The sequence below is a fragment of the Moschus berezovskii genome, chromosome 7, assembly GCF_049115385.1.
Source record: "Moschus berezovskii isolate FMDL1 chromosome 7, NW_MosBer_1.0, whole genome shotgun sequence".
In the NCBI taxonomy this organism is placed as follows: Eukaryota; Metazoa; Chordata; class Mammalia; order Artiodactyla; family Moschidae; genus Moschus; species Moschus berezovskii.
In genome coordinates, this window is record NC_142466.1 from 4,930,880 (window position 1) to 4,941,936 (window position 11,057).

General features: G+C 46.0%; 2 protein-coding genes across 2 annotated transcripts in view; one reads left to right on the forward strand and one right to left on the reverse strand.

Annotated features, from left to right (window-relative positions):
- Positions 1-5,780, reverse strand: part of LOC129557459 (fatty acid desaturase 2-like protein FADS2B) — a 61,370-nt gene extending 55,590 nt beyond the window's left edge. Inside the window, exon 1 of the mRNA XM_088837804.1 lies at positions 5,563-5,780. The gene's annotated coding sequence lies outside the window, so the exon portion shown is untranslated. The remainder of the gene's footprint in view (positions 1-5,562) is intronic.
- LOC148777244 (uncharacterized) lies at positions 84-9,973 on the forward strand. The gene is made up of 3 exons (XM_088837805.1): positions 84-946; positions 4,358-4,497; positions 9,399-9,973. Exons 1-3 carry the CDS (start codon positions 641-643, stop codon positions 9,478-9,480), a joined length of 528 nt encoding a protein of 175 aa, XP_088693931.1. The 5' UTR covers positions 84-640; the 3' UTR covers positions 9,481-9,973.
- Positions 9,974-11,057: the final 1,084 nt, after the last annotated feature.

The window sequence follows — 11,057 nt, forward strand, 5'->3', positions numbered from 1 at the left end:
GTCCCTTAGTCAAGAACTGTAGCCAATCACAGCCCAGAGGATGGTGTGGCCTGACCCCTGGGAGGAGGAGCTGGGAGCCTTCACTGTTGACTACCTACACTGGCATCATGCTGGGTCAGGCTCATTAGCTACCCCCCATTGAAAGGAAGAGTTATTTTAATTCAACACATTAACAGAAGCAATCAAAATCTATAGGAGGATATTATTAGGTAGTTAGAATAGGAAACAGGAGTCCAGAATGGTGGTGGCTAAAAGACAAGGAAGAGAAAAGCACACAAAAATAGAACAAAGGAAGGTCCAAGGACTGGAGTGAGGACCTCAGGTAAAAAAAAAACAATCCTGGCTAGCCCAATTTACAAAGGGCAGGCCCAGGGGGCAGGAAAAAACATATAAAAAGAGGAGACAAAGGACCAGGGGTCTCTCTCTCTCCCGAGTATTGGCGTGATCCCCCACTCTCTTCTCTTCACGTCAGCATGCCCTCATGCTTCGAAGATGGATTTTCCTGCTGTTTTCTAAATAAAATAGAACTGTAACATGAAGCTGTAACACTGATCTGTCTAAGCTATAACACGATTTGAGACCTAAGAGCTATAACACAATCTGTCTAAGACCTGAGAGCTGTGATGCGCTGAGGGCTTTAATGTCTGTCACTCCAAATCTTTGTTGTGACAAGACAGAACCGAGGAGCATACACTCGCTTAACATATGGTGCCATGACTCAGATTTAACCTGGCTGAAACAACCGTGGGGCTGCCCCAGCAAGGAGGAAACCAAGCACAGCAGAAGACCAACTCAGCGAAAGCTGAGTATAAGCAGAATGCGAAGAAAACACAGCACAAGGGAAGTGACAAGAGGCCCATCATGCTGGAAACTGGGACAGCAAAAATCTAACTCAGCAGAAAGCTCACGCTGCTCAGTCTCAGATTCCAGAAGATCTCCGGTTAAGGTAGGAGGTCCTCGCTCCTATGGCTGAAGGGACATATGGTTAACAAAATCTTAATTCCTTTACAATTTCTCATTTCTTATTTCCTTGAACCCCCTGCAAACAGGCAGGTGGCAGTGGGTGCAATTGAGGGACTCTGGAGAGGCTACTCTTTGATATGTCCCAAAGGCACTATCTGCTGAGCCCCAGTAGCTGTTGCTCAAGCTGGTGGGGGTTCTTCTGTCCTTAACCTTTTTTTGTGCCAAGGATCAGGCAAATGAAAACTGAGCACAGATCAGGTATTTAGCAGATTTTCTGGCAGGCTATGAGGGGGATTTTTTGGCACGGTTTTCCCACTGCTTTTTCCTCCTGTCCTTCAGCTCTCTCCTGGAACTTGAGCCCGGCCAAAACCCATGAATTTCAGGCTCTAATTTCTCATTGAAAAAATTCAATGAGAGACAAAGTGGTAGGTAAGAGGTAGACTTGTTAGGATTCAGAGAGAAGCACACTTTCAGGGTGAGGGCCATTGCAGAAGACAAGGGCTCAGGCCATGGAATGTGGCCTGGCTAGGTTTTGCTAGCAGGGTGAATTCATATGCTAGTGAGTGGGAGGATCATCCCAGCCATTGGGGAACCACCTACTCTTCCCTCTTTGACAGTGCCTTAGAGCTATCCTGCCACCTCTGGGTGTGTCATTTAGCTTACATATTGGGGATTAAGGTGAACTTGAATTTAACTCCTCACCTTGGACCCAATTGATTTTAACTGGTTTACATTAAGCCCTTGTGCTATGTCATTCTTTCAAAGGTTGTGCTCGGCCCCCTTCCCTCCTGTTTCATGCTCCTTTCCTCAACCCCGTCTAGGCCCACAATGCTGCCTCTACAATCTTCTGGAGGGACAACCAGAAAACAGCTGGCCTTGGGATGGAAATACTGTATAATATCCAACCCCTCTAGATATTCAGCCCTTCATCTTCCATTTTTCCTACAACATGTGCAACATCAACATCTCTCAGTGAACCCGCTAGGGTGGGTGATAGGCACACAATGCCTGCTAGAAGTCCATCAGTTGGCATCCCTTCAAAGGCAATGGGCTTCCAGGGATAATGTTTGCCACTTTGGGAGTTAACCCTGCAGGCCGTTTGGGTCCAAACCCTTACCACCCTTCTCCTAAAGTTACAAACATACCCATGGATCAAATCTCCACTCCACTTTTATGGAACATTTGGTCTGTTGCCTCTTAACAAATTTGTTCTTAAGCCAATTACTAGCTCCTACAATCAGGACCCTGCCTCCTTGTAGGCAATATTGCTCCACCCAGCCTATTATTAACATACTTTAATGCCCCTAACAAGGACAGATAACCCACTCCTTTGTCATTACTTCTGTTATTACCTAAAGTGAGTCTATGACAATGAAAAGTTTACCATTGGAGACACCCTAACCTGCTCTTATGGAGTACTGGGGGAAGAAATCAAAGACTTAAATCCCTTAGAGCAGTAAGAGGATAGGCTTATGACTGTTACACTGTTTCCCAGTCTTTGGGCACAGGCTTGGATTGCTTTACATCATGATATCTATTCCCATCCACAGTGGACAAACCAGCAATGATTTAAGATTAATCCTACCCAACGCTGGTCACGTTGGTCCCAGGAGGTCAACCTACCTTGACCTGCCTGGGGATCTGGTCCTCAAAAGGTTATCAGGCCTCAACCTGTTCAGGGATCCGCCAGTCCAGGGGTCCCAGGAGGTCATCATGCCTCGACCTGCCTAGGGACAGAATTCTCAGAAGGCTGACTGCTTCGACCTGCCCAGGGATTCGATCTCAAGGAGGCTGTCATGCCTCAGCCTGCCTGGGGTTCTGCATCCTGACCTGGGGACGCCTGGCTTTCAGGTTGCAACAGTACTGAGTTCAATAAGTTAAAAAAAACTCACCCCTAAGGAAGTCCACCCATGGAAATTGAAGGAGGCCTATAGTTGCTTTTCTTTTTTTCTTTTTCTTTTCCTCCCTGTCATGATTGTCTTTCAGATGGAAAATAACCAATCCACTTCCCAGCAGATGCCCTTAAGATGCCTCTTTGATAACTGGAAGCTGTTCGATCCTCTAACTCTAAGGAAAAGTTGCTTAAAATTCTTTTGTGCCACTGCATAGCCACAGTATCCACTGGGGGACGAGGAACACTGGCCTGAGGATGGGAGTTTAATTTACAATACCATCCTGCAACTAGAATTATTCTGCAAAAGACAAGGGAAATGGACAGAGATCCCCATGTCCAAATTTTCTTCTGACTAAGAGATATGATGGAACTCTGTCTTAAGTATAGGATTGTTGTATGCCCTAAAAGTGAGCCTACTAGGCAAATGGTGTTAGGCACAGGCAACCAAGAGAAGGAATCCCCCCCCATAAAGGCTCACCTCCCACTCCCCCAAAGAAACTGAAGCCTTCCACAGCTTCCAAGTTTCTTGGTGCTCCTTCTTTGTATCCAAACATGCCCTCTTATCCGGGGGCACTCACTCCACAAAAGCCAGCTCGAGTATGTCCCTTTGTTGAAACTGGAGGAGAATTTGGACCAACCCAGGTCCATAAGCCCTTCTCCCTCTTAGAACTAAGACAGATCAAACAAGACCTGGGAAGCTATACAGATGACCCAGGCAAATATATAGATGCATTACAACATATTACCTTGGCCTTTGACTTGACATCATGGTCATATTTAGTCAAACTTTATCTGACCCTGAACATACTAGGGTCTTAAATGGAGCCCACAGTTATGCAACAGGGCTTCACATGTCAAGTGATCAATACCCAGTAGGGGAAACTGCAGTCCCCTCCTCCGATCCTAATTGGAATTATAATGACCCTGAGCACATCTGGGAAAGGGATCATCTTCTAATCTGTGTGAAGGCAAGACTGAAAGCAGCCCAGCAAAAAGTAATCAGCTATGCCTGGATCTCAGCAATAACTCAGGAGTCCAATGAGAACCCCATTGCCTTTCTGGAAAGGTTAAAATAGACCCTCCAAAAGTTTACCAATCTGGACTTAGACTCTTACAAGGGACAGGTGATTTTAAAGGACAAATTCCTGTCCCAATGTGCGTCAGGTATCAGAATAAAGTTAGAACAGCCAAAGCAGCAGGACCCTACTTCATCTTTAGATGAGATGGTCCAGACAGCCACCAATACCTTTTATAACAGAGAACAGGAGAAGGAGGCCAAGGCCCAGGAGAGGGAGAGAAGGAAGGAGACAAGGCATGCCCAGATGCTGGTTACCCTCCAGGGAAGCCCCATGGCAAACCCCAAGTCCTTAAAGGACATGGTATGAGGCAAATGCCTAATCTGTAAACAGGCGGGGCATTGGGCCAGAGTGTCCAAATGGTGACAAGTCTCCTAAAACAGCTTGCTACAAATCCCAGTTGATGGGCGACACTGTGCCATAGGGACTCAAGAGCCTCAAGGTCAAGTGCCAAGCCTTCCCTCATGATGGTTCAACAGGACTGAAGCAGCCTGCTCCAGCCAGCCCACCTGTCACAGATAACCATCACAGGACTGGAGCCAAGGGTGCAACTGGGTGTGGCAGGTAGGTCCGAGAATTTCTTCGTTGACACGGGGGCTACCTACTCTGTCTTGATCTCATACTCCAGAGTCTTCTCCTCCCAAATCTGTACCATTTTTGGTGCTACAGGAAAAGCGACTACTAAAAGATTCACCCAAGCACTTCTTTGTTGCTAGGATAGACAAATATTTTCCCACCAGTTTCTGGTAGTCCCTGAGTGTCCTACTCACTTATTGGGAAGAGATACACTCACTAAACGGGACCACCCTTATGATGGGAAGTTTTTCAACCCCTAGAACCCTACAGCTTCTGGTTACTACTGAAGAACCCATTACACCTTCTCCAATAGAGAAGGACCAAAAACTATGGGAGAACAAAATTAACCCCCAGGTGTGGGACCAGGGGATTCCTGGATGAGCCCACCAAGCTGTCCTCCACCATCATTGTCCTCCAAGATCCCACTCGGTTTCCTAACCGGAAAAAATATCCCCTCAAAAGAGAGGCTCGGGAGGGACTACAGCCTTTAATAAATAAATTCCTTGCTTATGGGCTATTGGTCACCACCAATTCACCATGTAACACCCCAATCCTCTCAGTAAAGAAAAAGGATAGAACCTGAGAAATAGTTCAAGATCTCTGGATCATAAATGAAGCTCTAGTCCCCCTCCATCCCACAGTACCCATTCCCTATGTAATCTTGGGAGAAAACCCACCCACTGCCAAGTGGTTTATAGTCTTATATCTCAAAGATGCAATTTTTTTTGCATACCACTGGCTAAAGAATCCCAATATCTTTTTGCCTTTGAGTGGGAGGCCCCAGGAGAAAAACACCAACAGATGACTTGGACAGTATTACCTCAGGGGTCCAGAGACAGCCCCCATTTGTTTGGACAGGCCCTTAGCCGGGATCCCCTAGATCTGGACCTGGGAACTAATGGGAAAATATCACAATGTGTAGATGGCCTAATAATCTGCTCTCCAGTTGAGAAAAATGCCCAAGATGGAATTCAGGTTCTAAACTTTTTGGCAGAAAGGAGATATATAGTCTCTCGTGCTAAAGCACAGATGGTCGAGACAAAGGTCACTTACCTGAGAGTTCAGATTACACACGGGTCCAGGAAGCTGTCCTCTGATCGGGTACAAAGAATCCTCCAGTTGCCCTCCCCCGTGATTCGAAAACAATTGTGAGCTTCCCTGGGGCTAACTGGGTATTGTAGAATCTGGATACCCAACTACGGTCTAATTGCCCAGCCTTTATATGAAAGCGTAAAAGGACAGGATGATTCAATCCCACTGATGTGGGGAACTCCTCAAAAGAAGGCAGAGGCTACACTAAAACAGGCCTTAACTCAAGCACCTGCCTTGAGGTTGCCAGACCCAAGAAAAGCTTTCCAACTTTATGTCCATGAAAGAGAGGGAATAGCCTTGGGCGTGTTAAATCAAAGGTTAAGATCTGAGCCCCAGCCTGTAGCTTACTGATCCAAGAGGCTCGATCCAACCACCTGAGACTGGGCCTTCTAAATCTTGCAGCTATTGCAATCATGATAGAAGATGCTTTAAAACTCTCCTTTGGGGACAAACTAACTATTTTTACCAGCCACCAAGTGAAACAACTCCTAAATAGAAGAGGCCATTTATGGATGTCTAAATCACTGCAGATGCTGATTGCAGCCATGAAATTAAAAGACGCTTGCTCCTTGGAAGGAAAGTTATGACCAACCTTGATAGTATATTAAAAAGCAGAGACATTACTTTGCCAACCAAGGTCCGTCTAGTCCAGGCAATGGTTTTTCCCGTGGTCATGTATGGATGTGAGAGTTGGACTGTGAAGAAGGCTGATCGCCGAAGAATCGATGCTTTTGAACTGTGGTGTTGGAGAAGACTCTTGAGAGTCCCTTATACTGCAAGGAGATCCAACCAGTCCATTCTAAAGGAGGTCAATCTTGGATGTTCATTGGAGGGACTGATGCTAAAGCTGAAACTGCAATACTTTGGCCACCTCATGCGACGAGTTGACTCACTGGAAAAGACTCTGATGCTGGGAAAGGTTGGGGGCGGGAGGAGAAGGGGACGACGGAGAATGAGATGGCTGGATGGCATCACCGACTCTGTGGACATGAGTTTGAGTGTACTCCGGGAGTTGGTGATGGACAGGGAGGCCTGGAGTGCTGTGATTCATGGGGTCGCGGAGAGTCGAACACGACTGAGCGACTGAACTGAACTGAACTGATCAAAGAATCTTCAGATATCAAGTACTGCTGGTAGAAAATCCAGTCCTCGCTATATCCCCTTATGAGGTTCTTAACCCAGCCACCCTCCTGCCTATCCCCAAGGGCTCTCTCTCCTTTCACTATTGTATTGAAACTTTGGACCACTGGACAAAACCCTGAGAGCGATTACTGGAAGATCCTCTGACTGATCCTGAGGAAATCTGGTACTCTGATGGAAGCAGCTTTGTCTTGGATGGAAAAACAAGAGCCGGATATGCAGTAGTCTCCAATTTTGAGATCATAGAGGCTAAGCCTCTGCCACCAGGTACTTCAGCCCAATTAGCTGAGCTCATAGCCCTGACTCGAGCTTTAGAGTTGGGAAAGGGAAAAAGAATAGCCATTTACACTGACTCCAAGTATGCCTTTCTGGTGCTATATGCCCATGTGGCTATTTGGAAAGAAAGGGGCCACTTGACCACCCAAGGGTCCCCAATCAAATATGGTGATCAAATTCTTAGATTCTTGGAGGCAGTCCATCTGCCCACTGAGGTTTCAGTCTCTCACTGTAAAGGACACCAAAAAGTGAGCACAGAAGTGGCTGGAGGGAACCAAGCAGCTGATCAGGCAGCTAAGAGAGCAGCATCACAGGACAGTGACCTAATAGGGGTTGCCACCTTAGTTCCACAGACTAATTTGCCAGAAACTCCTTCATATACTGAAGGTGAGACTTTTAAAACTAAGAGTGAGGGCTTTCAAGAAGATCATATAGGATGGTTCCAAAAGGAGGGACTCCTTTTTCTGCCTGGGAAGTTGGTTAACTCCTTTTCTGCCTGGAAGTTGGTTAACTCCTTACATGCCACCACTCTTTTTGGGGAAAAGGCCCTCCAAAGATTACTAGAAAGGTCCTTCAGAGGAACATGCCTACAAACAACTGTAAGGCAAGTGGTCTCCTCTTGTCCTACTTGCCAGTTAAACAACCCCCAAGGAGCTCGAAGACCCTAGCTGGCCCAGCCCATCCAACGATATGGGGCCTACCCAAGAGAGGACTGGCAGATGGATTTCACCCAGATGCCAATTTCTCAAGGGTATAAATACCTATTAGTCATGATAGATACATTCACAGGATGGATTGAAGGCTTTCCCACCTGGACTGAGAAGGCTGAGGGGGTGGTAAAAAAAAAAAAAAATATCCTCCATGAAATCATTCCAAGATTTGGTCTGCCCAGGTCATTGCAAAGTGACAATGGGATATCATTTACTTCTAAGATCACCCAAGGGGTCTCTCTTAATTGGGCATTACTTATTACCTCCATTGTGCCTGGAGGCCTCAGTTTTCAGGAAAAGTAGAAAGAACCAACCAATTCTTAAACTTAGCTATAAAAAAGATAACCCAGGATACCTCCCTGGGATGGAAGGAAGCTTTACCAATAGCTCTCCTCCGCACCTGTATTGTACCTAAGGAACAAGTTGGTCTTAGTTCTTATGAGATGCTATATGGGAGACGTTTTGTTTATGTCCATGACCTCTTCCTAGATCCAGAGGTTCAGACCCTCCAGTCTTATGCCATGGCCATTGGGCAATTCCAGCAGAATATACGCTTATGGGGTGTGAACCAGGACCCAAAAGATTCTAAGGAGTCACCACTATATGCTCCAGGGACTCAAGTCCTAACTAAAGTCTGGAAAAATGGGTCCCCAAAGGCTCAATTCCAGCCCACATGAAGGGCCCCCACCCTGTATTACTTTCTACCCCCACAGCAGTCAAGGTACCAGGACATGACTCCTGGATTCACTACTCACGAGTCAAACCATGGAAGAAAACAGAAGAGGACACTCAATACATCTGTGAGCCCCTAGGAGATCTCAGATACCTATTCAGAACTACAAATGAGTGCCAGTCTAAAGAACACCCCCAAAATCTGGTTTATGGGGATAAGATTTCTCAGGATAGCTCTAAAGAGTCAACACAGCTTAGTAGGGATTGTACTTCAAAACAGACAGGAGATAGAGCTTTTGATCCCTGAAAAAGGAGGGACTTGAGCCATCCTGGCTATGGGAATTTGGAATTGGCTAATGCCGCTACTCCAATCGGAGAAGGCAATGGCAAGCCACTCCAGTACTCTTGCCTGGAAAATCCCATGGATAGAGGAGCCTGGTAGGCTGCAGTCCATGGGGTCACTTAGTCGGATAGGACTGAGCGACCTCACTTTCACTTTTCACTTTCATGCATTGGAGAAGGAAATGGCAACCCACTCCAGTTTTCTTGCCTGGAGAATCCCAGGGACGGGACAGCCTGGTGGGCTGCCGTCTATGGGGTCGCACAGAGTTGGACACGACTGAAGTGACTTAGCAGCAGCAGCAGCTACTCCAATACTTTGGCCACCTCATGCGAAGAGTTGACTCACTGGAAAAGACTCTGATGCTGGGTGAGATTGGGGGCGGGAGGAGACGGGGACGACAGAGAGTGAGATGGCTGGATGGCATCACCGACTCGATGGACATGAGTTTGAGTGAACTCCAGGAGTTGGTGATGGACAGGGAGGCCTGGCGTGCTGTGATTCATGGGGTCGCAAAGAGTTGGACCCGGCTGAGCGACTGAACTGAACTGAACTGAACTGAACTGAATGCCGCTACTAGTCCTTGTTATGCCATATTGATGCTGCTTATGATTGATCCATATATTGTCAATTGTCTAACCTGTTTTTCCTCTGCCCAGGTCAACAAGCTACAACATGCAGTTCCAGTTCAACAAGGATGTAAAACTACAGCCGACCACGGAAAATATCACTCACCCTTAGATGGACACCGCTATAAGGACTCTGAGGCCTGAGACTAGCAAGAGGGGGAGACCCAATACCCCTCACCATCCCAGTTCAGCAGGAAGTAGCCAGTAAGACCTCAGCACCCCTATTCCCAAAGAATTGGGCCTCCCATCTCTTGAGGGGGGAATGTTAGGTAATTAGAATAGGAAACAGGAGTCCAGAATGGAGGTGGCTAAAAGATAAGGATGGGAAAAGCCTGCGAAAATAGAACAAAGGAAGGTCGGAGGACCAGAGTGAGCAGCTCAGGTAGAAAAAACAACACTCCTGGCTAGCCTAATTTACATAGGGCAGGCCCAGGTAGAGTAAAAGATATATAAAAGGAGGAGCCAAAGGGACAGGGGTCTCTCTGTCCCGCTTGCTGGCGTGCTCCCCCACTCTCTTCTGTTTGCATCTTTGGGTTGGCATGCCCTCACGCCTCGAGGATGGATTTTCCTGCTATTTTCTAAATAAAATAGAATTGTAACACTGATTTGTCTAAGAGCTATAACACGGTCTGTCCAAGACCCAAGAGCTGTGATGCGCCAAGGGCTTTAATGTCCATCACTCCAAATCTTTGCTGTGATGAGACAGAAATGGGGAGCATACGCTCGCCTGACAATATGAACACCTCCTGGAATTGGGAAATGTTCTTTTGTTGTTGTTAAGATTGGAAATTTTCCTTTTATTCTCGTTTTCTCAGATTACTTTTTTTTATTTTTATTTTTTTGAACTGAAGGATAATTGCTTTACAGAATTTTGTGGTTTTCTGTCATACATCGACAAGAATCAGCCATAGGTACGACAATATCCTTTGCATCTCCCTTCCCATCCCACCCTTCTAGATTGTCATAGAACCCCTGTTTGAGTTCCCTGAGTCATATAGCAAATTGTTCTTTTAACAGCTGTTATTTCTCCCTAAGGGTTTTAAATTTCTGAAAAAAAGCATTTTGACTTTAAAATGTTTATGACACCCTATTGAGCTTACATTGGTTTATAACATATCAATTTCAGGTGTGGAAAATTATATTTCAACTTCTGAAACACTACAATATGCTCACCACCAGAAGTTTTATTTTCCATCAGTCATTATACAGGTGACCTTCTTTACCCACTTTACCATCCTCCTAACTCCTTCCACTTGAGTAGCCACTGCACTGTTTGGATGTTTGTTTTTAACTTATTTCATTTCTGTATTCCAGAAAGGAGTGAAATCATGTGGTAACTGTCTTTCTCTGTTTGATTTTTTTCACTTAGTATAATATTCTCAAGAAAGTGAAGCCGCTCAGTCATGTCTGACTCTTTGCAACCCCATGGACTGTAGCATACCAGGGTCTTCTGTCCATGGGATTATCCAGGCAAGAATATTAGAGTGGGTTGCCATTTCCTTCTCCAGGGGAACTGCCTAACCCAGGGATCAAACTTGGGTCTCCCACATTGAGGGCAGATACTTTACCATCTGAGGCCCCAGGGAAGCCCAAATTCTCAAGGGCCATCCCTAGTTCCAAAAGTGTTAAGATTTCATCATTTAATCATTTTAATTATTTTTTAATGATTTCTGATAACTTTGGTCTGTT